This window comes from Salvelinus sp. IW2-2015, linkage group LG7, assembly GCF_002910315.2.
Source record: "Salvelinus sp. IW2-2015 linkage group LG7, ASM291031v2, whole genome shotgun sequence".
Classification (NCBI taxonomy): Eukaryota; Metazoa; Chordata; class Actinopteri; order Salmoniformes; family Salmonidae; genus Salvelinus; species Salvelinus sp. IW2-2015.
Window position 1 is genome coordinate 12,613,470 of NC_036847.1, and position 25,559 is coordinate 12,639,028.

Genomic DNA, 25,559 nt, shown 5'->3' on the forward strand with positions numbered 1-25,559 from the left:
CACATGGCAGACTCTTTTATTTCATTGTACTTTCCTTTCTCTCTGCAGCCTTATCGACCCCACATCAGCTTCTGTAAGGAACAACAGGGAAAGCCCAAGAGATATCCTGGCCTGTTGTTATTTATTTATGTATCTATTTCTGGATTTATTTATGACTCCCTCTTCTTGCTCTGCCACAGTTGCAGGCTGTCTTTCCATCCAAATGTGAGCGGTATACGAACACAAGTCTTTGTCTGAAAACAAAACATACAATTTGTCGAAATCCATGTTTTTGCATTAAGCCTAAATTTCTTTCACAATTGTTAGTTTTTTTCTCTCAAGAAAATATCTTATTTACATTCGGAGAATGAGGATAATTCAGCAATGGTTATTAAAGCGGTCTCCTTTTGAACTCTCCCTTTGTATTGGCATGAGCCTATATCACATGGTAATATTTAAAAGTGAGTCAGGGCTGGCTTGAGTAAAGGCTGTGGATCACCTGCAGTTGCAGGTTGGAGCTGGCTGTGTGGTCTGTTTGTTGTCTTGAGGTTAGAGGAGGAGGGAGGGCGCTGCAGTAGCAGCATACCTGCAGGCACCAGCTGTTCCAAGCAGGCTGTCTTCTCTCCGTGTGTGTCCCAAATGTCACCCTATTCCCTATAGAGTGCACTACATTTGACTTAAGTGCTCTAGTAGTGCACTACAGTATATAGGGAATAGGGTGCTATTTTGAATGCAAGCTGCCTCGCTCTACACCTGCGTGACAACTCCTCTGCCCCACCATGGCAGCTGCGCGCATTCCCCTTCCACTCCCACCCCCCCAATACCCCTGTCTGTCAATGCGGTCTCAGTCGGGGTGTCAGACATGGCATCGGGGTGCCCAGACTGCCAACCCGTGCCAGCCAGTGCCAGCTCACACTATGCCCTCCAGCTTTGTCACCTCGGCTCCTCTTTGACAATGTCACAGCGTGGCACCGTGGTGGTCACCCTCCGCTATTCTGGTCCCATGCCAGGAGAAGATGCTTTTCATGGCATTAGGAGAGTGTGAGTAGTGTCTCCTGTAGTAATGTCAGAGCAGCAGCTGCCATCTCCCTTTGGAGGAAGTTCCAGTAACTTTCCCATTGAGCCTTTTCTATGGGAGCTATTTTCTGTTTGGGTCCTGCTGTAGTTCATGAGTTTTATAACAGCTTATGAGTTATTATTAATGCTTATGGTCAGTGTTATAACACATTATAAGTTATTATAAAGGATGTTATAGAGCATTATACGTACTAGGTTTCCATCCAACCTTTTTATGCAATTGAATTACATCGGATAAAAAATGTCATGACAGGCCTGATGGAAACAGAACATTTTTAAGTAAACTTTCCAAATGTTGACAAAACTAAATATGCTAGACAAGGTGGGATCTTTTTGTGTTTGGTATAATGATTTGTGCGAGAAAATGTGTGTGGACATTTTTTATGCGCAAATATTGATATAAGGCAACAGATTAAATAAATGATGAACTTCACAGGGTGGTAAAAGTGTAAGGTGATGAGGTTGATGCTCCTTTCCAATAAATATTGGGTGTCTTATTCTGGTGACATAATTGATGCTCGGCTGGCAGTTGACAAATAAAAATAGTCTTACCCTTTTGTCCATAATAATAATCTCATCATGTAGGCTTTTGGTGTGCTCTAGCCAACTGAGCGCAGATAGTGCTGTTGGCTAGAGCACACATGCCAATACCAGAGTGGGCACACTCGCTATATGAAGCAAAAAAAAATATGAAAATGCAATGAAAACTTTTTTATTCAGTAAATGGGAATTTAACCGCAAAATGTATTTTTATGTGCAATACATCATCATGCACATCCTTTTATCCGCAATAAGTTAATTTGATGGAAACACATCTCTGGTAGGAAAATGCGCGTATTGTTTTTATGAAGATTTTAGAATATCCGAATGAAAATCTGATGGAAACCTAGCTACTGGCTAAACTCACAACAATGTTCTCTAAAGGTTCTCTAAAAGTATTCATCTTTTGATGAGTACATTTCGAAGCTCATTGGATTAAATGGATCCAGTTTCTGATTCTCTCTGATTCTCAAACAGTATCAATGAACATAACCTCCTTTCTATGCTGCTTATGAATACATGTAGTTTCCATAGTAATCCATGTCAAAGTTACCTTGCATTAGGGCCTGGCTATTACAGTAGTAGCATCTGGGTCATGGTGTCTGTCTGTCTGTCGGTCTGTCAGTCTGTCTGTCCTGTGGGCTGGACCAACTGAAGATGATTAGGGGGGTATTGAGCAGTTTAAGGATGAGCCGAGGATGAGATGATTGTCTCCAGTGTGCGGCCTGGGTGATAATACGCAGCTCATGTCCTTCTTAGCTGCACCGCCCCCCCCCCCCCCCCCAAATTCATGAGGGAGAGCTGAGTCAGGAGGCTAGGTCTAACCCCCCCCCCTCCGCCCAGCCCCCTCACAGCCACATCTCCCCATGTTCATCCACTATAGCTCTAGGCACAGATTATGACCTTGACCTGGCCACTCATGTGGGTGGAGGGAGGGGCTGTCCCTCTTTAGCCATCCACAATGGACAGAGCAGGAAAAGTGTGCTAATTACCAGCGCTAACGATGTCCTTGCTTGTCACAGTTTAGTGCCGCTATTTAGCCACGGGATAATAACATCGTAGCCTCAGTGAGAAGTTCAGTGTGACATTATCACGATCACTTTGTGTGATTGGGAGCAGGTGAGGCTTTAGTTGCTAGCGGTTACGGGATCTCAATTTTGGATGAGTGCGGACCTGAGTTGCATGGCTAATCTGAGTTGGCCAGCAGTCTGACTATGAACCTTATGAAAGTAGACCTCCGAATTCAGTGGAATAAAAACATCAAAAAATTAAATGTTATATTCTTTACAACTTGTAAGTATTTTGATTTAGGTCTAGGGCTTAGTCGGACTAGTGTCACCGAAAGTGTGACGTCCCGGCACAACAAAAGCATCCTTGCTTGCTTAGCAACCAGACAGGATGTTATATCTGCGTTTGGTTTTGTTTTGAGTTTGACTCACTGACTCCCGTTAACTGAGAAGCGACTGGTAACCCAACGTGGTCAGAATCAGACAAAATAAATTCCCCCGCATCTGTTCTGTACAATTTGGATAACAGCTCGGAGCACGACAGGCTGGCATTACCGAGCCAGAGCCTATAATCATTGTGCTGTAAAAAAGGCAGAATCCAGCAGCCGCAAACCATGTGGCCTCCTCGGAGTGCTGACCAATCAGAACCATCCCCAGCCACTCTGCCTCGTTACCATGACACCCTCCGCTGTCTCTTCCTGGTTAGCAATAATGTTCCATGGCTCCTGTTTTCATTTTAGACAAAGTTATGCTGTAACTAGAATCTTCACTGAACTTGATTTGGACATATTCAGTTGGACTTGATGCTCCAAATGTAAGGAAACAGGGGGAAACGATTTAATTTAATGAGATGTATCTGTATCTGATTTATCTGTGTTTTGTATTTTCTACAATAAAGTAGACACTTGAGGACGTCACTCTTGAACAACCAAATCAACATTTAGTGAACCAAAATGTTTGCGCATCGCCATAAAGCGACAGAGAAATTTGTCTGAGATATTCCCTCAAATGCTAAGCGCCTATTTTCCATCATTATGCTGTTTAATGCGATCAGAGCGCTAATCAGATTGAGTGGAAGTACCTCCATGACACACTTATGTCCATGGCTGCTGCTGCTGGGTTAGAGGGAGCTGGTGGGGAATTTGGCAGCCCTAACCACTAAAACCCTCCTCTGGTTTGGTCTCGACAAGAGGCTAGGGCAGTGGTGTCACTGTGGGAGAGAGAGGACGTTTAGTTTCCTTTCAAATACTTTCAGCAAAATTCAGTTCAAAATTAGCAAACTGGCACATTTACAGAAATGTTGCTAAATGTGCATCGTCCCTGTAACCTAATAAGGTCAATTTTCACTGAGTTCTGGAGTGCCCGATGGGCAGGTTTTGCACTTTTGGGACTATGTTATTGGTTCCATTGCACCAGGCAAGCTCAGTCGAATGCAGCTAAAGTATTTGAAGTAAACAAAATACTATTTGAACTGTCTGGCCTTTAGCGAATCAGACTGACTGAGGCTCAGTATTCCAGTTGGACTACTGCAGTTTACTTGAATGTTTTAAACAATGGGGACATTGTACATAAATACATAAATAAAATCACTGTAGTGTATCTAGACAGAGACTACAAACTGGTCTCTTCTCCCATCTGAATGTTGGGGGAACAATAATCTCATTTTAAGCTCTTAAGCGACTTAGTTGAGTTCTGAATGTGTTGAATAAAGTATCTTACTGTAAGGTTCAAGATGAGTAGGGATGAGACCAAAAAGTGCTTGGTGCTTAGGAGTCTGTCATTGGGGTGTCATACATACAGTGCATTCGGAAAGTATTCAGACCCCTTGACTTTATCCACATTATGTTACGTTACAGCCTTATTCTAAAATGTATTAAATATTTTTTTCCCTCATCAATCTCCACACAATACACCATAATGACAAAGCAAAAACATGTTTTTTAGAAATGTTGCAAAAAATCTAAAAACATTTAAACTAAAATATCACATTTACATATGTATTCAGACCCTTTACTCAGACCTTTTAGATGTTCGATCGGGTTCAAGTCCGGGCTCTGGCTGGGCCATTCAAAGACATTCAGAGACTTGTCCCGAAGCCACTACTGRGTTGTCTTGACTGTGTGCTTAGGGTTGTTGTCCTATTGGAAGGTGAACCTTCGCCCCAGTCTGAGGTCCTGAGCGCTCTGGAGCAGGTTTTCATCAAGGATCTCTGTGCTTTGCTCCGTTCATCTTTCCCTCGATCCTGACTGGTCTCCCAGTTWAAAAAAATCTATTTTAGAATTAAGCTGTAATGTAACAAAATGTGGAAAAAGTCAAGGGGTCTGAATACTTTCTGAATGCACTGTACCTCAAAGCCAAGGGAAGAACAGGTTGATTTGCCACTCATGAAGTCTGTTTGTTCCAATTGCTTCAGTATACAGAAATACAGTTGGTAGATGAGAGGTTCTTGGTCAGTATAGGTGTGTGTGCTTACATGTGTGTGTGTGTGTGTGTGTGTGTGTGTGTGTGTGTGTGTGTGTGTGTGTGTGTGTGTGTGTGTGTGTGTGTGTGTGTGTGTGTGGTGTGTGTGTGCGCGAGCGCGAGCGTGTATATGTGTGCGCACACAGCTGTATGTGGTGCATGGGTGGATTTGTGTGTGTGGATATACGCTTGCGTTTGTGTGATCTTTCGTATGCTACACATCAGACTCTCCATTTCCTGCATAACGTTTTGTTATAATTCTGTAGTAGAATTTTCTTCAGAGGATGAAGTTTGTTGTGAGTGACAAGGTAGAATGGAGCTGTTTTGAGTTGTTATGTGACATATTTAATTAACTGTAGCTGTAGCTATGTGCTGTTGTGTTGTGCCATGTTATGGTACATTGTGTCTTTCCCTGTTGGAGTTTTGTGGGGGGGGTTTTGTGTGCTTTTTGCTATGTTGTGTTACTATGTGTGTGTGCCTTGTTGTGTTTTAATGTGTCATGTAAAGCAATGTGTGTTGCTAACCCCCTGACTCTGTGTTTCAGTCGTGACAGTGACCTCTCTACGATCATCTCCAACCTCCACCACACCAGACAGCACGGCATGCCCGAGAGCCAGCCCGCCACCGACCTCAGCACCAACACAGGACACACAGGTAGGATAAATGTGTGTTTGTCTATTTTTCTCTCTCCGTATTCCTTATATTTGTAATGAGGTTACGTATTCTTCTATTAGCATGAGTAATTAATCACTATTATGCATTAGTCCCTTAATTTTCTGTAATTTGTTTGATTGGGGAACTTACTGTAAGCTTATTACTGATTCCTGAAGGTGGCTCTCAAGTCAATTACTAAATGTAATTTTTTTGCCTTTTCTATTGCACTCCAGGTTTTTCCTTAACCCCCTGTTTTAAATGACCACTAAATAAATAGCTTTGTTTGCCATTAATCCAGTTTCATGGGCATAAAGGAACCATGGTGTGTGTTAAGCTAAGAGCCTTCTAACAGCTTACAGCRCCACGGTTAAACACCCCTAACACCAGACACTGTTTCATTAGTTTTAGTTGTTCTGAATCAGACTGTTTAAGTCCGGAGTTAGACTGAATGTTGGATATGTATGCTTRCAGGTAGATACGTGTGTAATATTTCTGGGTAACATGGCAAAAGTTAGACACGATAGAGTTAATTGGTATTTAGATACTCTAGCTGTTGTGTGTTGTATTGTGTCTTTTCTGTTTTTTGTCCTTACATATCATGCTTTGTGCATATGTGTGTTTAGGGTGTGTGTGTGTGTGTGTTTTCTATTCAGTAGACATACACTACCAATAATAGGGATTAGCCATGTCGGAAGTCCCCAACTGTTTTAGTAGTCAGAGGTGTCTGGAAGGGCCTTGTTTTACTGCAACGACATACTGTACTTTTAAACTGACAATTATATATATTTTTTAACCCAAACTATGTCCCAAATGTTGGTTAGGTGGGGACCTGCTGGTTTGTGGGTTAAAAATAGGCTTAGACCAGCTGAGTTTCCGTTTATACAGTTTGTCACAAGAAAAATCAAAAGGCTGGAGGTGAGTCACAGAATAAAAAGGAAGTGGTAAAACTTTGTTACATTTGTAAAGGGTGGCAGGTAACTTAGTGGTTAAGAGCGTTGGGCCAGTAACCGAGACGCTGCTGGGTTGAATCTCTGAGCCGGCAAGGTGAAACATCTGCTGTTCTGCTCTTGAGCAAGGCAGTTAACCTCCAACAACAACTGCTCCCTGGGTGCCTTGGACGTCGACTAAGGCAGCCCCCCGCACCTCTCTGATTCAGAGGGGTTGGGTTAAATGTGGAAGACACATTTTGGTTAAATGCATTCAGTTGTGCAACTGACTAGGTATCCCCTTTACCTTAGTGTCAAATGTCCTTTATAAAGTTAATCTTAAAAGGGAAGTTCAGGATTCTACAACTTGAGGATTCTACAACTTCCTCACTCTGAAAGTAGTCTATGGGCCAGGAGAAACTGTAACCCATGTTTTGGTTTCCTTTAAAATAGCCAATACAAACTTATCAAGAGTTACCAACAAAGTTGACCAACCACAGATTTAACCCATAAAGAAGTACCCTTACCATGGTCAAGTAGTATAGTATTCAGAGAGCAGATCCTTATCCCCTGTGGACGGTCTGTTCCTCTTCATCCCATTAGTCAGAGGGTCATACATGTAGCATAATCATCCTACAAATCCAACACCTCGTCCTCTACACTGTCTCTCTGAGCTCATCCCTCTAGTAGCTTAATTGCCCATACAGTTTGCTAATAGAAAGGGATGAGGGGTGGAGGTGTGGAGGGACGAGGGCATGGAGGGGTGTCTGCCTATCCTTCCTCATTTGCGTGGGACACGGGGGTGTTATAGTCTCAGACGCACAGTGTTTTTAGACCCCAGTTTGGGACGGATTTCCCAAAAAGACCTGTCTAATCGGCTGCTAAGCTTAATGGGGAAATCAGCTCGTGAATGGTAATCTTAATGGAGAAAGACACAAAGGGATGGGTAGTGGGGATATGAGGGGGGAGGGAGGGAGATTTGAGCGCGGTGTGGCCTGCGCCGGAGGGGGCCTGGGCCTAAAATCTGTCAGTTTGAGCATTACAGGGAGATTTAACAGGGTGGCTAAGCGGCTCGCTACGTGTCTGTAAACAAGTCCAATCCCATCAGCCACTGGCTCACATTCTGTCTGCCGGTGAAATTAGAGAGCGACACACTCACATACACAGTAGTGCATGTTCATACACACATACACACACACACACACATGGGGATATGTGCTCATACACACACACACACACGAACACACAGACACACACTTCCACAAACAAGTACACACACAAACACATAAACACACACACAAACGCAAACACTGGGACACATGGAGGTAATAGGACAGAGAATGAACACACCTTATTGGTAAGATCAGTTTTGGAGAGTGTAGATGTATATAGTGAGTTTTGAAAAGTTTTAATACTTGACTTAAACTTTTGAATCGTTTTTTGACCATTCTTGTCATGATGGTATAAACCGTTTCAAATGTTATACAGTGCATTCGGAAAGTATACAGACCCTTTGACTTTTTCCACATTATGTTATGTTACAGCCTTCTTCAAAAAATTTATTACATGAAATGTTTTCCTCACCAGTCTACACACAATACCCCATAATGACAGAGTGAAAACTGGTTTTAGACATTTTTGCAAATCTATTAAAAATTAAAAACAGAAATAACTTATTTACATAAGTACTCAGACCCTTTGCTATAAGTCTCAAAATTAAAAAAAAATTGAAATAAAAATTGAGCTCAGGTGCATCCTGTTTCCATTGATCATCCTTGAGATGTTTCTACAACTTGATTGGAGTCCACCTGTGGTAAATTCAATTGATTGGACATGATTTGGAAAGGCACACACCTGTCTATATAAGATCTCACAGTTGACAGTGCATGTCAGAGCTAAAACCAAGCCATGAGGTCAAAACAATTGTCCGTAGAGCTCCGAGACAGGATTGTGTAGTGACCAAGAACCTGATGGTCACTCTCACAGAGCCCCAGAGTTCCTCTGTGGAGATGGGAGAACCTTCCAGAAGGACAAACATCTCTGCAGCACTCCACCAATCAGGCCTTTATGGTAGAGTGGCCAGATGGAAGCCACTCCTCAGTAAAAGGCACATGACAGCCCACTTGGAATTTGCCAAATGGCACCTAAAGGACTCTCAGACCATGAGAAACAAGATTCTCTGGTCTGATGAAACCAAGATTGAACTCTTTGATCGGAATGCCAAGAGTCACATCTGGYGGAAACATGGCACCATCTCTACGGTGAAGCATGGTGGTGGCAGAATCATACTGTGGGGATGTTTTCAGCGGCAGGGACTGGGAGACCAGTCAGGATTGAGGGAAAGATGAACGGAACAAAGTACGGAGAGATCCTTGATGAAAACCTGCTCCAGAGCACTAAGGACCTCTGACTGGGGAGAAGGTTAACCTTCCAACAGGACAATGACCCTAAGCACACTGCCAAGACAACGCAGTAGTTGCTCCGGGACAAGTCTCGAAATGTCCTTGAGTGGCCCAGCCAGAGCTCGGGGACTTGAACCCGATCTAACRTCTGTGGAGAGACCTGAAAATAGCTGTGCAGCAACGCTCCCCATCCAACCCGACAGAGCTTGAGGGGCTCTGCAGAGTAGAATGGGAGAAACTCTCCAAATACAGATGTGCCAAGCTTGTAGTGTTATACCCCAAAAGACTCAAGGCTGTAATTGCTTCCAAATATGCTTCAACAAAGTACTGAGTAAAGGGTCTGAGCACTTATGTGAATGTGATATTTCATTTGATTTATTTTTCATAGATTTGCTCAATACAAAAAAGTGTTTTTCTTTGTTATTATGGGATATTGTGTYTAGATTGATGAGGGYAAAAAACAATTTKATCCATTTTAGAATAAGGCTGTAACGTATCAAAATGTGGAAAAAGTAAAGGGGTCTGAATACTTATCGAATACACTGTAGCTATCATGTCATGGGGTGAACTTTTGTTTCTATATCAACTATTTCAATAGTGACTCTGGCTGTGGTGGGATTGCGACAGTATCAGAGGAGACCCAGACTGGGTCCTGAATGGCACCCTATTCCCTATATGACCAGGGTCTCAAAAGTAGTGCACAATATAGGGAATAGGGTGCCATTTGAGATGCACCCCCAAACAGACATTACTTCTTACTCTAGTGCTGTACCTCTGTAATACTATACTTGAGTACTAACTGCCCTCTGTTCTTTTGTAGCATCAGTTATTTTATTCAGGTCACTCCCCACTCTGTGTCTAACTTCCATAACAGGCCTGTGGTTAGAGAAACAGGCAGAAGTAAAGAGGGACAGAGAGACAGAGAMAAGTAAAGAGGGAGAGAGAAACAGAGGCAGAGAGAACGGGATAGGTTGTGTAGCGGAAGAAAAGTTTGGAGAGGGAGAAAGACAGAGGGAGAAAGAGACAGAGAGAGCGATGAATGAGTGTGGTGCCGGTATCAGGGGAGGGCAGACAGCGGGTGTGGCGGCAGTGTGTGAGTGTGTGTGTGTGTGCGCGTGTCTGTGTGCATGAGTCAAAGGAAAGGGAAGCAGGCTGCTGGGCCGTCTCCGCGCCGGAGTGGGCCGTTAATTAAATCTGAGGGACAGACAGGAGGGTTGACTCCCCCCTCCTCCTTCCTCTCCTCCCTTCCTCCCTCCACCGTCCGCCTCCCAGGCCTCTGGCTACTCTGGGGCTGTGGGAGGGAGGGAGGGAGGGAGGGAGGAGGATGGGAGAGAGCAGGGGCGCCGGGCTTAGCGTCTGGCTGCCTGTGGAAACTGTAAACCTTGGCTCTGCGGTCAGACCAGAAAGACTCTAACGGGCGGATAAGGTGTTTTTTTTAATCACTTTTTTTCTCTTCATTCAGACTCCCAGACGTAGTTATAGAGGAGATGACGATGTGTGTGTCGGGGAGGGGGGTGGGGGGTCAGGGAGGTTTGTGTTTGTGTGTTTAAAAGGCCAAATTTCTTTTTAACAGGGTATTATTTGCCTCAAAAGGAGTGTTAGTACCATCTTGGTCCATCATACTCCTATTAAACCCCCACACACCTTCTTGATCGTCCATCATAGGTTGATGATGACTATGACACGATTCATTGGGTTGAGTCTGGGGTACGGTGAGTGCGCAGATGGCTGATTTGACCAATCTGAGCCCGGAACACTCTTTGGCACACTGGACATGGTACTTCTGTAGCGTCTCCTGACCGACGGCTCTGTTATTACTGGTCTTGCTCTGTTCTCTCTTCACCATGGCATTTTTGGTCCTGCTGATTTCAGAGGTGGTAGCGCCATCCTGGATGAGATTCCGCTAGGTAGGACGATCCTGAGCAAGGCTTTTCCATTAGCTTAGATCGATGTTAAAGCTCTTGAGGGAGGTCTTCAGGGTGTCTTTAAAGCATTTTTTGGGCCTCCCATTCTTCATGTCTCCGAAGTAGATCTGCTTAGGGAGACAGGTAGCAGGCACCCTGGTCACATGGCCCACCCGTCTGAGCTGTGCTTTCATAAGCAGTGTGGGAATGCTCGTCATTTCGGCATGGCTGAGGATTTCAGTGTCTGGGATTTTGTCCTGCCACTTGATCCTCAGTAGCGTCCTCAAACAGTTCAGGTGAAAGTGATTAAGTGTCCTGGTATGGCATTTGTACTGTAGACTTTCCAGGTTTCGCAGCCATAAATAAAGGTTGGTAATATAACTGCCTGGAAAACCCTCAGTTTTGTTGCCAYTTTGATGCCTGTTCTTTCCTACACCGAATCTCGCAGATGGCCAAAGGCTGCACTAGCCTTGGGGATCCTAATGTTTGTTTCATTGTCRATGTGAACAGCACAGGACATTGTGCTACCAAGGTAGGTGAATTTGTCCACAGTTTTACCCCCTTTTCTCCCCAATTTCGTGATATCTAATTGGTAGTTACAGTCTTGTCCCATCGCTGCAACTCCCGTACGGACTCGGGAGAGGCGAAGGTCGAGAGCCATGCATCCTCTGAAACATGACCCTGCCAAGCCGCACTGCTTCTTGACACACTGCTCGCTTAACCCGGAAGCCAGCCGCACCAATGTGTCGGAGGAAACCGTGGGTCAGCTTGCAGGTGTCCTGCCCGCCACAAGGAGTTGCTAGAGTGCGATGGGACAAGGAAATCCCGACCGGCCAAACCCTCCCCTAACCCGGACGACGCTGGGCCAATTGTGCGCCGCCTCATGGGTCTCCCAGTCAGGGCCCGGCTGGGACACAGCCTGGGATCGAACCTGGGGCTGTATTGACGCCTCAAGCACTGCGAAGCAGTGCCTTATACCGCTGCGTAGCTGACAGTTTCTGACCTTTCACAGAGCTGGTTGGGTCAACGTAAAGGATTACCAGGGTCAGCTTGGTGCATAACTTCGGTCTTCTTTGTACTGATTGTAAGGCTGATGAAAAGTTGTCCATGAGGATCTGCAGATCAGCCTGTGAGCCAGGAGCTAATGGTCTGCAGACAAGAGGTCGCAGCAGAAGTGGGTAGAGTACTGTTACTTAGATTGTAATTTACTATAGTAAAAGTAGCCCTCTTATGAAACTACTCGAGTAAAAGTAAACAATTATGCGGTCAGAAAATGACTTAAGTGCTAGTTCCAAATTTAGTTAGGAGATTTTTTACACCTTATGGTAAATTGTGACAGCAAACAAAAAGAACAACAACTTGGTGCAATTGATTTGACATGTATTTATTTTTTAAGCCTGCCAGCACCATCTTGCAGATGTCCTCCAGCACAGGTAGTCTCCAATGAAGACTGACAGACTGTACAGTTTCAATTACGCTCGTATTCAAAGTTGATTTAATATTTATCACTAACCACGTTTCCATCCACAGTTTTTATATGAGTAAAGTCACACCGTATATAAAAAATCACGATAGCTGTGATGGAAACAGGAAGTTTCGGTACAATTTCATAAATGCCGGCAGATCATTTGTTCGTTCAACATGGTGGGATCTTTTTGTGTCAGTACAATTAATTATGCGAGAAATGGCGGTGTAAATGCCTTTATGCGCAAATATTGATCTAATAACCATCATATCGAAGTAAACTTGAAGTCACGCGATGACATGGTGTGTGGTCCTCCCACTACGATTCGGGAAACCATTCAGTTAAAATTAGGCTACATATGAAATAAATGATGATGAACTTCAGGGTGGTGGAAGTGGAAGTATGAGCTTGATGCTCCTTTCCAATAAATGTTGAGGTTCTTGTTCTGGTGACATGATGATCGATGCTTGACAGCTGTTTTGACAATTAAAAACATTTTTGCTCTTATCCATAATCTCCTCATGCAGACTAGCCTACCCGCACTGTATCTGTGAGCTGGTGGCCAGAGCGCATGTGCACATTTGCTATTTAAAAAAGTACATTTTGTGTGCTCTACGTCATCACACACTGATTTGTATCTGCAACAAGTCAGTTTGGTGGAAGCACATCACTGGAGGGAAAATTTACATATTTTCGTAATGCGAATTTTATAGTATTTGCATGAAAATCTGTCGCAAATTGGATGGAAACCTAGCTACTGTACTCAATTTCATAAAAAAGTAAACGGTACTTGAGACATTGGAATAATTTCACAATTTCAATAGCATTAATGAAAATGGATTTCACAATATAATTTTAAGTACATGGTGAATGCGTAGCCTACTAAAAAGATTAACACCAAGTGTGATGTTTCACTTTTTACTCAGAATGTATCAAGGAGGATCAGGTAAGTATTACAACAGTCAAACAATCAATATCGACATTTCACTATCAATCTGTCACGTGTGCTCCCTCTCCAGCCTCTAGGTCACCAGGCTGCTCGTTATGGCGCACACCTGTCACCATCGTTACGCGCACCTCCCTGATTACCTTCCCTATATTTGTCACTCCCTTTGGTTCCTTCCCCAGGCTTTATTGTTTCTGTTCCTGGGTCATGTCTGTGCTTTGTTTGTGTTACGTGTTGGTTTCATTTATTTATTAAGACACTCACTCCCTGAACTTGCTTCCCGACTCTCAGCACACATCGTTACAGAATAACGCCTCAACTAACCGAAGCATCAGGGAGTCTTTTTTTTGTGTGTCAGTGGGAATGACGTCAGGTCCTGGAGCCGCTACAGGCTCTCATGCCTCAGTCAGATCGAGAGGCTCCCCTGCCTCAGCCGGCTCGTCTGTCTTTCATGCCATCGCAGAATCGCCAGGCTCCCCTGCCTCAGCCGGTCTGTCAGGTTCCCACGTCCCAGCCGGCGAAAGGTTCCCACGCATTAGCAGGGGAGACAGGTCTGCTCCTGATCCCCGGGATCGTCCCTTTGGTTGGCGTCCTGCAGCTGGAGCCGAACGCGCCAGGGATGGGATACTCTCACGTGTGCTCCCTCTAGGTCACCATGCTCCTGCGTCTCAGTTGGATTGACAGGTTTTCTGCGCCTTAGCAGAGGTGACCGGTCCGCTCCTGATCTCCGAGGATCGTAATTTTGGAGGGCGTCCTACAGCTGGAGCCGTGCGCCGGGGAGGGGGTACTATCACGTGTGATCCCTCCGGCCTCTAGGTCACCAGGCTGCTCGTTATGGCGCACACCTGTCACCATCGTTACGCGCACCTCCCTGATTACCATCCCTATCTATGTCTCTCCCTTTGGTTCCTTCCCCAGGCTTTATTGTTTCTGTTCCTGGGTCATGTCTGTGCTTTGTTTGTGTTACGTGTTGGTTTCATTTATTTATTAAGACACTCACTCCCTGAACTTGCTTCCCGACTCTCAGCACACATCGTTACACAATCATGTTACTAGTWTGCAAATCAGACACATTTCCGGATGGAATTAAACATCAAGGTAGGTATTCAGGTAAGAATCGTGTAAGTAATAAATAATCAAACAGTGCAGATATCAATTGCCATAGACAACGCAATCATCTTTTTCCTGTCAAGGTAGGATATACCCTCCATCCTCCTCTTCCGAACCTCTCCTTTCCTCTTTGAAGGCTATTTTATTTTCTTGGCTGGCCCATTCTCCTCCCCCTCGGTTGTGCCACTAATTTATTTCTAGTAGCTATATAAGCACATCGCAGTAAGCACAAAAAGCTTACTGAGATGTTTCACTATATGACAGATGTGCTTATAGGGCTAAAAATGGAATTTAGACACACACACACCACACACCACACACACACACACACACACACACATTGAGAGAGCAATGGAGTGCAGCTGATTCAAATAACCAACTCATCATCAAGCTTTGATTATTTCAATCAGCTGTGTCGTGGTCGGGCAAAAACCAAAAGGTGCACCCCCCCGTTGACTAGAGGCAACCTAATATGATAGCTAGCTAGTTAGCTATTGCCACACACATCTGATTTATCTGTTCACTCTTTATGCAAATGACAAGGTGGTTAGTTAACTTCGCCAACAAGCAGAGGCCATATGGGGAACTAAAAACCAGACAGCAAACATTCTGTCAGATTCTGGGTTAGCCAAAGCAAACTAGCCAGCTAGTTAGCTAGCTACCTTGCCATTTAATTTGCACTCGCCCTCAAAACACAATTTCAACAGCAGAATTATATCAGAGAAATACTAATTTTACTCTAGAAATATATAATATTACAAAGTTAGAAGGTAATTATAGTGCAACTTACCTCTGATCGTGTTTGGCTAAGAACCCACAAACAAAAATGTCCCTAGGAGTGAAGACGTGCACTTCACTTCAAGAGGTGGTGGAGATGCAGAGTTTGACAGACAACTTTGAAAGCCACTGGACTTGAGAGTTTTGATGACAAGATATTTTGAATACATTTCATTGGTCAAGGGGTCGTGAAACGTTCTTACACACTTAAAGGGGAACCAATAGTACCGATTCATGTAAAAAAAAAAATACAAATAACATTTGGAGTGACAAGGTTTTAATCTGACAGCGAAGATATAATAATATAAAGCGATGTACCTGAAGTGATTTGGTCAAATGTAACAGAGTAAAAAGTTAACTACGACCTTCAGAAATTAATTGAGTAAGAGTACAAGTACAGCCCACAGAGAGTAACTAGAAAAGGACTAGTGTAAGTACATCTAACGCGTTACTTGTAGCCCATTACTACCCACCTCTGGGTCGCAGACAGTCACCGCCTCAACCTTTGTGTTGGCATGCATCCTCCTCAGGTTGAACAGCCCCCCATCAAAGCGGTAGTTGAAGTGGATCCCAGTTGGTGCTAGAACACAGCCTTGCTTCACTCTGTGACTGGAAACTACTCAGAGGACTCTTGGTGATCTTGCATATTAGCCATCATGCTATCATGGAACTCATGCACCACTGTGATACATTTTTCTGGGCATCAAAACTTTGACACACACACACACCCTGATCACTGATATACAGTGGGTGAACCCAGCCCTCTCCTATAAATTCATGGGTTATTCTAGCTACATTTTTTCCTCTTCAATCATCTCACTCCCTAATCTCTATCCATCTCTCCTTTGCCCCCCCCCCCCCCCCATCTATCTCTGCTCCCCTGAGGTTGCGCTGTGGGAGAGAGGAACAGCGTGTGTGTTAATGTGTGTGTGTGGCGCGGCAGTGGCGGGTGGTGAAACCCTCTCTCAGTATGAACGGAAGATCCTCCCTCCCTCCCCCTACCCCCCGTCGGTCCGTAGCCAATCAATGAGGGGCTTTCAGGGCCGGCGGAGGCCCAGCTCACAGAAGGGGGATCAATAAGTCATTAGCACCATTCTGTCAGCTGTAATGTGGAGATTGATCGGGGGCCACGGCTCCAGGCCCCTTCCCCAGCCCCACTCCACTTCCCCCCCAGCCTGATAAAGATGACAGATTAACGGAATAAGAGGGGGAATTAAGGAGTCTGGCTGTCTGAGCTGTCAGCGGGCCCTCCACGGGAAGAAAATATAGAGAAAAAGAGGAGAAAGAAAGAAGGGATGAGGATGAAAGGAAGAGAGGAGAAGAGAGAGAGCGAGACAGAGGATGTCCCTGTGGTTGCTTGACGGCTTCTGTGGTAGATTATGAAGATGCCTAGGCTGGTTCTTCCTCTGTTGAAGGCTGTTTCCCTTTCTTTCCAAATACACCATTCTCATCCCTCATTCTCCTGGAAGGGAGTGGGTTTCCTATACAGTTGGCCAGAGGGCAGAACAGGACAAGGCTCCCTGGAGTTTTGAATGGATGGCTGAGGGGAAACAAGCAGGAGAATTAGCGAAGTAGCAAACTTGGTTATAAGCATTGGTGTTGGGAGTTAAGGAGATAGCATTTGAGCTAACAGAGCTCAGACTGGTTTAAAGCCGGTTTGGTGTTAAATGGAAGCCTCAACATTTTAAACCTCTAAAAGTCTAAGCTGTTGGGGGTGGGTTCTACTAAACTAACATATGGTCATACCGTGGATCATTTATTTATTTGAATTTTAGGATCCCTTTGTTTTATTTTTTGATACAATATTGAATTTGGCCTTTATTACTATAGCCCATAGAAACGCATTGAATAACACATTCATAAATGGAAAACATTTGCCTATTATACTTTTAAAAATTCTTCAAGCTGTCAAAGTGGTTGTTGATCTTGCCTTAGATTTTCAAGTAGATTTCAGTCAAAACTGTAACTCGGCCACACAGGAACATTCACTGTCTTTTGGTAAGCAACTCCAGTGTGGATTTGGTCTTTTGTTTTAGGTTATTGTCCTGCTGAAAGGTGAATTCTTCTCCCAGTGTCTGGTGGAAAGCAGACTGAACCAGGTTTTCCTCTAAGATTTTGCCTGTGCTTAGGGATTACAACCATACACTTAACATGATGCAGCCACCAACGTGCTTGAAAATATGGAGAGTGATACTCAGTAATGTGTTCTATTGGATTTTCCCCAAACATAACGCTTTGTATTTAGGACAAAATGTCAATTGCTTTGACACATTTTTTGCAGTATTGCTTTAGTGCCTTTTTGCAGGATGCATTTTTGGGAATATTCGTATTCTGTACAGGTTTCCTTCTTTTCACTATCATTTAGATTAGTATTGTGGAGTAACTACAACATCGTTGATCCATCCTCAGTTTTCTCCTATCACATTTACAATAAAAATAATTGTAGTTTAGCAGATGCTCTAATCCACAGAAATGTAAAATTAGTGCATTCATCTTAAGATAGCTAGGTGAGACAACAACATATCACAATTGTATCAAGTACATTTACCCTCAACAAAGTATCTAGCAGTAAAGTCTGTGCTAGTGGGAAAAGAGAAGTGGATTTTTTTATTTTATTATTTTTATGGAGGCGCCGTGAGTTATTTAAGACACTTTCAGACTTTTTCGAAAGATGGGCAGGGACTCGACTGTCCTGACTTTAGGGGGAAGATTGTTCCACCATTGGGGTGCCAGGACAGAGAACAGCTTTGACTGGGCTGAGTGGGAGATGGGAGGGCCAAGAGACCAGAGACGTAGTGCTCGGGTTGGGATGTAGGGTTTGAGAATAGCCTCAAGGTAAGGAGGTGCAGTTCCCCTTGCTGCTCCGTAGGCAAGCATCAGGGTCTTGAAGATGATGCAAGCTTTGACTGGAAGCCAGGGGAGTGTGTGGAGGAGCGGGGTGACATGGGAGAACTTAGGAAGGTTAAACACAAGGTGGGCTGCGGCATTTTGGATAAGTGGCAGGGTTTTGATGGCACAAGCGGGGAGCCCAGCCAACAGAGAGTTGCAGGATTCTAGATGAGAGATGACAAGTGCCTGGATTAGGACCTGCGCTGCTTCCTGGTCGTACTCTATAGATGTTGTAGAGCATAATCCTGCAGGAGGGAGTCACTGCTTTGATGTTTGCAGAGAACAACAGGGTGTTGTCCAGGGTCACGCCAAGGTTCTTTGCACTCTTGGACGGGGACACCGTGGAGTTGTCAACTGTAATGGAGAGGTCTTGTAGCGGGCAGGCCTTTCCTAGAAGGAAGAGCAGCTCAGTTTTGTCGAAGTTGAGCTTGAAGTGGTGGGCCGACATTCAAGCTGGGATGTCTGCCAGGCACACAGAGACGCGTGTCACCACATGTGGAAGGAGAAGAGTAGTTGAGTGTTATCCGCATAACAATGATCGGAGAGACCATGTGAGGATATGACAGAGCCGAGTGACTTTGAGTAAAGAYAAAAGAGGAGGAGGGCCTAGAACCGAGCCCTGGGGGACACCAGTAGTGAGAGCACTTGGTGCAGACACAGATCCTGGTAGGAGCGACCTGCCAGGTAGGATGCAATCCTATCACAGCTATTAAACTCTGTAACTGTTTTAAGTCACTATTGGCCTCATGGTGAAATCCCTGAGTGGTTTCCTTCCTCTCTGGCAACTGAGTTAGGAAGGGCGCCTGTATCTTTGTAGTGACTGGGTGTATTGATACACCATCCAAAGTGTAATTAATAACTTCACCATGCACAAAGGGATATTCAATGCCTGCTTTTCTTTACCCATCTACTAACAGGTGCACTTCTTGCCAGGCATTGGAAAACCTTTGTGGTTGAATCTGTGTTTGTAATTCACTGCTTGACTAAGGAACCTTATAGATAATTGTATGTATGGGGTACAGAGATAAGGTAGTCATTCAAAAATCATATTAAACACTTTTATTGCACACACATAGTCCATGCAAGTTATTAAGCACTTTTTTACTCCTGAACTTATTTAGGCTTGCCATAAGAAAGGGGTTGAATACTTGTTGACCCTCATTTTAATTCATTTTAAATTCAGGCTGTAACAACAAAATGTGGAAAAAGTCAAAGGGTGTGAATACTTTCTGAAGGCATTGAAATGTGGCTTTAAAAGCTTTCCGCCTTAAAATCTCTGACCCTCAGGCAATGGCTCAGGAGAGACACTGTCTTCTGTGAAGTCGGCCCAAGAGAATTGTGTGTGTGTGTGTGTGTGTGTGTGTGTGTGTGTGTGTGTGNGTGTGTGTGTGCGTGTGCGTGTGTGCCTGTGAATATCAGCCCTGTCTTTCTATAAGCCTATTTCCACGAACAGGGTTTAAATAGTATGGAAGCTTGGCAATCCCAGTATTTTATTTCAGGTCTGATATAGGCTAATGTATTAAATATTTTATCAATCATGGTTAAAATAATCAAGAATATTATACTACTGGTTATGCATTTACACACATTAAAGGCCAATAGTTGGACATGTATTAGAAATGGAGAGAGGAGAAGACAGGAGAAAGAAGGAAAAAGACACTGGAGCTTACTCCTTTCATTCAAGTAGACATTGAGAAAGAGAGAATCTGTATGTGTGTGTGTGTGTTTGCACTTGCAGAGTGCCCCCCCACCCTCCCTCTTTCTCTCTCTCTCTCTCTCTCTCTCTCTCTCCGTCTCTGGGGAGGGGTAGGGAGTGGATCTCCAGATGCCCGGAGAGAAAACATCAAACGGGGGGATCATTAGTAAACCTCCTTCCTCCGACACTAGGGCTCCTCTCTTCCACAAACCAAACAAAAGCCTCCAAGACCCCAACTCTGCCACTCCAAACACTATTTCATGCTTTCTTCCATCTCTCTCTCTGTCTCCTTCTCTCTCACCCTTTATTCCTCTCTCTCCTCTGCACTCTCTCTCTTCCTTTTCCTCCCACTCTGTCTCTCTCTTTCTTTGTTGTTAAAGAGAGTAGAAAGGTTAGGGGTCAAGGGTTAAAATGTCTCCGTTCAAGGTTGGCCCCTCGATTCAGGATCTTTCCTTGTTGTCAAGGTAACAATAAAAGGGAATGAACTCAGTTGAAGATATAATATGGATCACCAAAACCATTCTCAAGGATTTATACCAGATCTTGTTTCCTGTCCACTTTGACCCTTTTCAACAATGCAAAATATCAAAACAGAAGCGAGCACTTCACCTGATAGAAAAAAGCATGGTTTTCTTCTTCCACCCAACCTGTCCATAAAAATATACATGGAGAAGAGAGAGAGAGCGTGAGGACAGAGAGAGAGAAGAGAGAGAGAGATGGATGGAAGGAAGGAAGGAAGGTAAGGAAGGAAGGAAGGAAGGAAGAAGGAAGGAGGAAGGAAGAAGGAAAGGAAGGAAGAAGGAAGGAAGGAAGGAAGGAAGGAAGAAGAAGGAAGGAAGGAAGGAAGGAAGGAGTTGCATGCGCAGCTTGACCATCGTTGTGAGAGGACACCGAGACACAGAGAGAGAGACAATGACAAATGGTTTGATGAAAGAATGCAAAAGCCTAAAGAAGAAATTGAGAAACCTACCCAACCAAAAAACACAGACATAAAAAAAAAAACTGAACTTAACTATAGTGAAACACTAAAACACTACAGAAAAAAACTAAGAAAAAAGAAAAACAGCACGTCAGAAATCAGATTAATGGAATTTCACAAGCCATATAATCTAAACACTTCTGGGAAAATAAGAACACACTAAAGAAACAACAACATGAAAGAGCTATCTATCCAAAATGAAGATGTGTGGATAACCACTTCTCCTATCTTTTTGCCCTATAACAAAGAATAAACAGCAAAAACGTTATACATACATCAAATTACAAATCTTAGAATCAGCTATTAAAGACTACCATAAACCAACTACAGGACAAAATACAAACCCTCCAACCCAAAAAGGCCTAAAGTGTTGATGTATCCTAAATGAAATTATCAAATCTACAGACCACAAATTCAAACTGGCTATACTTAAACTATTTAACATCATCCTCAGCTCTGGCATCTTCCCAATTTTGAAGCAAGGACTGATCTCCCCAATCCCTATTTTTTGGGCAAATTCAATCCCAATAACTACTCTTGGAATATGTGTCAACAGCAACCTGGGAAAATTCCTCTGCATGTCATTAAAATCAGACTCCTACATTCCTCATGAAAACAATTGTCCTGAGCAAAGTCAAAATGGCTTTTACCAACTTACTGTACGACAAACCATGCATTCACCCTGCACACCGTAATTGACAAAACAAATAAATAAAAACAAATGCAACATCTCATCTTTGATGATAAAAAATAAAGCTTTTTGACTCAATTGCCCCCATGGTCTGCTATATAAAAATATCGAAAGCGGTGTTAGAGGGAAAAAAAACATACAAATTATGAAATCAATGTACACAAACAACAAGTATGCAGTTAAAATTGCAAAAACACACAGATTTCTTCCTCAGGGCCGTGGGGTGAGACAGGATGCAGCTTGAGCCCCACCCTCTCAACATGTACACTGATTATACAAAACAGTAAGGACACATTGCTCTTTCCAACATAGACTGACCAAGTGAATCCAGGAGAAAGCTATGATCCCTTATTGATTCACTTGTTAAATCCACGTTCAATCAGTTAAAGAGTATGTTTAAGCCTTAACACAATTGAGACATGGATTGTGTACGTTGCCATTCAGCCTCTGAAAGACAAAATATTTAAGCGCCTTTGAACGGGAAGTAGCAATTCAATATTAGGATGGTGTTCCTAATGTTTAGTATACTCAGTGTAATCAATGAATTGGCTAGGGCACTAGAACAGTCTGTAGCATCCGGCCTCACCCTACTCAACTCTGAAGTCAAATGTCTATGTTTACGATGATCTTGGTACTTCTGTCCCCAACCAAGGATGCCTACAGCAGCATCAGATCCTCTGCACAGTTCTGTCAGACCTGGGCCTGACAGTAAATCTCAGTAAGACAACAATAAATGGTGTTCCAAAAAAAGTCCAGTTGCCAGGTTCACGCCCTGGCCTTAGTATTCTTTGTTTTCTTATTATTTTTTAGTCAGGGTGTGACATGGAATGTTTTGTTTTATCGGTTTTGGGTTATATGTAAAGGGTGTGGTTAGTGTATGGTTTGTGTTGAGTTGATGTGTCTAGCTGTGTCTATGTCAGAACGTTTGTACCTGTTGATTGCACGACGTTTATTAGCTCACGATCGTTTTTGTTTTGGTTAGTTTGAAAGGTGTTTTTTCATTTTTTCCTCTTCAAAATAAAAGGAAGATGCTTATTTCCAAATGCTGCGTTTTGGTCCGTCAATCCCCCACATGATCGTGACAGAATTACCCACCAATACAGGACCAAGCGCATGTAAAAGCGGCAACAGGACCCACCTACACAGGATCTTGACATGGGAGGAGATACTGGATGGTAAGCGGCCGTGGGCACAACCGGGATAATATCGCCTTCCTCGGTGAAGAGCTGGATGCAGCTAAAGCCGAGAGGAGGCGATATGAGGAGGCAGCACGGAACAAGGCGGAAGCCCGTGAGTACAACCCAAAAATTCTTGGGGGGCCTTAAAGGAGTGTGCGAGTCAGGTAGGAAACCTGCGCCTACTCCCTGTACTTACCTGGAGAGCGAGAGTACGGGCAGACACCGTGTTACGCAGTAGAGCGCACGGTGTCTCCTGTACGCGTGCATAGCCCGTTCGGTACATTCCAGCTCCACGTATCGGCCGGGCTAGACTGACGTTGAGCCTTATGTCATGAAGCCGGCCCAACGCATCTGGTCACCAGTGCGTCTCCTCGGGCCGGCGTACATGCACCAGCCTTACGCATGGTGTCCCCGGTTCGCCTACATAGGCCGTGCGGGTTATTCCACCTCCCCGCACTGTCAGGCGACGGGGAGCATACAACCAGGTAAGGTTGGGCAGGCTCGGCGCTCAAGGGAGCCAGTACGCAGCAGTCCGGTATTTCCGGCGCCACCCTCCCCGCCCCTACCCAGACCACCAGTGCCTCCTCCACGCACTAGCCCTATGGTGCGTGTCTCCAGCCCTTTTACCACCAGTGCCTAAACCACGCAACAAGCCTCCTGTGTCCCCAGAGTCCTGTGCGTCCTGTTGCTGCTCCCCGCACTAGCCCTGAGATGCGTGTCCACAGTCCGGTACCACCAGTTCCGGCACCACGCACTAGCCTAATGTGCGTCCCAGGGCCAGTATGCCCTTCCTTCTCCCCGCACTAGCCCTGAGATGCGTGTCCCCAGCCCGGTACCACCAGTTCCGGCACCACGCACCAGCCTACAGTGCGCCTCAGCCGGCAAGAGTCTGCCGTCTGCACAGCGATCCCTGAACTGCCCCGTCTGCCAAGCGCCATCTGAGCCATCCGTCTACCCAGCGCCATCTGAGCCATCCGTCTACCCAGCGCCATCTGACCATCCGTCTACCCAGCGCATCTGACCATCCGTCTACCCAGCGCCATCTGAGCCATCCGTCTGCCCCGAGCCATTAGAGCGCCCGTCTGTCCCGACCGTCAGAGCCGTTCGTCAGTCAGGAGCCCTAGAGCCATTCGTCAGACAGGATCTGCCAGAGCCGCCAACCAGACAGGATCTGCCAGAGCGCCAACCAGAACAGGATTCTGCCAGAGCCGCCAACCAGACAGGATCTGCCAGAGCCGCCAACCCAGGACAGATCTGCCAGAGCCGCCAACCAGACAGGATCTGCCAAACCGCCAACCAAGCATGAGCACCAGATCCTCAGCCAGCCATGAGCAGCCAGACCGTCGCACCAGAGCAGCAGATCTCAGCCAGCCATGAGCACCAGATCCGTCAGCCAAGCCATGAGCAGCCAGATCCCGTCAGCAGCATGAGCAGCCAGATCCGTCAGCCAGCCATGAGCAGCCAGATCCGTCAGCCAGCCATGAGCGCCAATCCGTCAGCGACCATGGGCCGTCCTCAGTCCGGAGCTGCCGTTCCCTCAGTCCGGAGCTGCCGTCCCTCATCCGGAGTCCCCTTATCCTGGTGCTCTCCCTTATCCTGGTGCTCTCCCTTATCTGTGCTGCCCCTTATCCTGGTGCTGTCCCTTACCCTGGTACTGCTCTCTTAGTCCGCGAGCTGCCCCTGTAGTCCGGACTCCCTTAATCAGTGGGTTAATGTGGAGGGGTCATTTGAGGAAGCTAAGGAGGCGGTTAGTGACTGTGGTGGTGACCACGACCAGTGCCGGAGCCGCCACCGTGGAAGGAAGACCACCCAGACCCTCCCCTAGACTGTGTGCTGGTTGCGCCCGGAGTTCGCACCTTAAGTGGGGGTATGTCACGCCCTGGCCTTAGTATTCTTTGTTTTCTTTATATTTAGTTAGTCCGGCTGTGACATGGGGAATGTTGTGTTTTATCGGTTTGGGTGGTTATATGTAAAGGGGGGTGTGTGTAGTGTAGGTTTGTGTTGAGTGTATGTGTCTAGCTGTGTCTATGTCAGAATTGTAGCCTGTTGTATGTGCAGACGTTATTAGCTTCACGATCGTTTTTTTTTGGTTAGTTTGAAAGTGTGTTTTGTTTCATTTTTCCTTCTTCAAAATAAAGGAAATGGCTTATTTTCCAAAGCTGCTTTGGTCCGTCAATCCCCCACATGATCGTGACAACCAGGACTACAAATTCCATACTTAGACACCGTTGCCTCGGAACACAGAAAAACCTATACTTACCTTGGCCTAAACATCCGCACCTCAGTAACTTCCACAAAGTGTGAATGATCTGAGAGACAAGGCAAAAAGAGGTTCTACGCCATCAAAAGGAACATACAATTTGACATCCCAATTAGGATCTGGCTAAAAATACTTTTAATCAGTCATTGAACCCATGCCCCTCATGTTGTGAAGTCTGGGGTCCACTCACCAACCAAAAATGTACAAAATGTGACAAATACCTAATGAGAATTCTGCAAAACATCTCTGTGTACAATTAAAACATCAAATAATGCATGCAGAAAGAACTAGGACGATGCCCGTAATGATCAAAATCCAGAAAAGAGAGTTAAATTCTACAACACCTAGGAAGCAACAACCAAACCTTATATCACCTATAAGAGATAACCTAGAGAGAAGACTCCCTATGGTTCTGGGCTCTACAAATGCAAACAGACCCCACAGAGCCCCAAATAGCAACCATTAGACCCAATCAAATCATCAGAAAACAAAAAGAGAATACACTGCCATTGCTATCCTCAACACAGGGGCCCTTCAGGGGTGCGTGCTCAGTCCCCTCCTGTTACTCCTGTTCCCCATGACTTTATGGCCAAGGCAAGACCCATCTCTCTCTTGGGGT

General features: G+C 44.9%; 1 protein-coding gene across 1 annotated transcript in view; it reads left to right on the forward strand.

Moving 5' to 3' along the window:
• The window catches only part of samd11 (sterile alpha motif domain containing 11), a 106,072-nt gene that overhangs the window by 23,471 nt on the left and 57,042 nt on the right, over positions 1 to 25,559 (forward strand). The window contains exon 4 of the mRNA XM_070444430.1: positions 5,608 to 5,717. Within this exon, the coding sequence (XP_070300531.1) occupies positions 5,608 to 5,717 (110 nt within the window). The remainder of the gene's footprint in view (positions 1 to 5,607; positions 5,718 to 25,559) is intronic.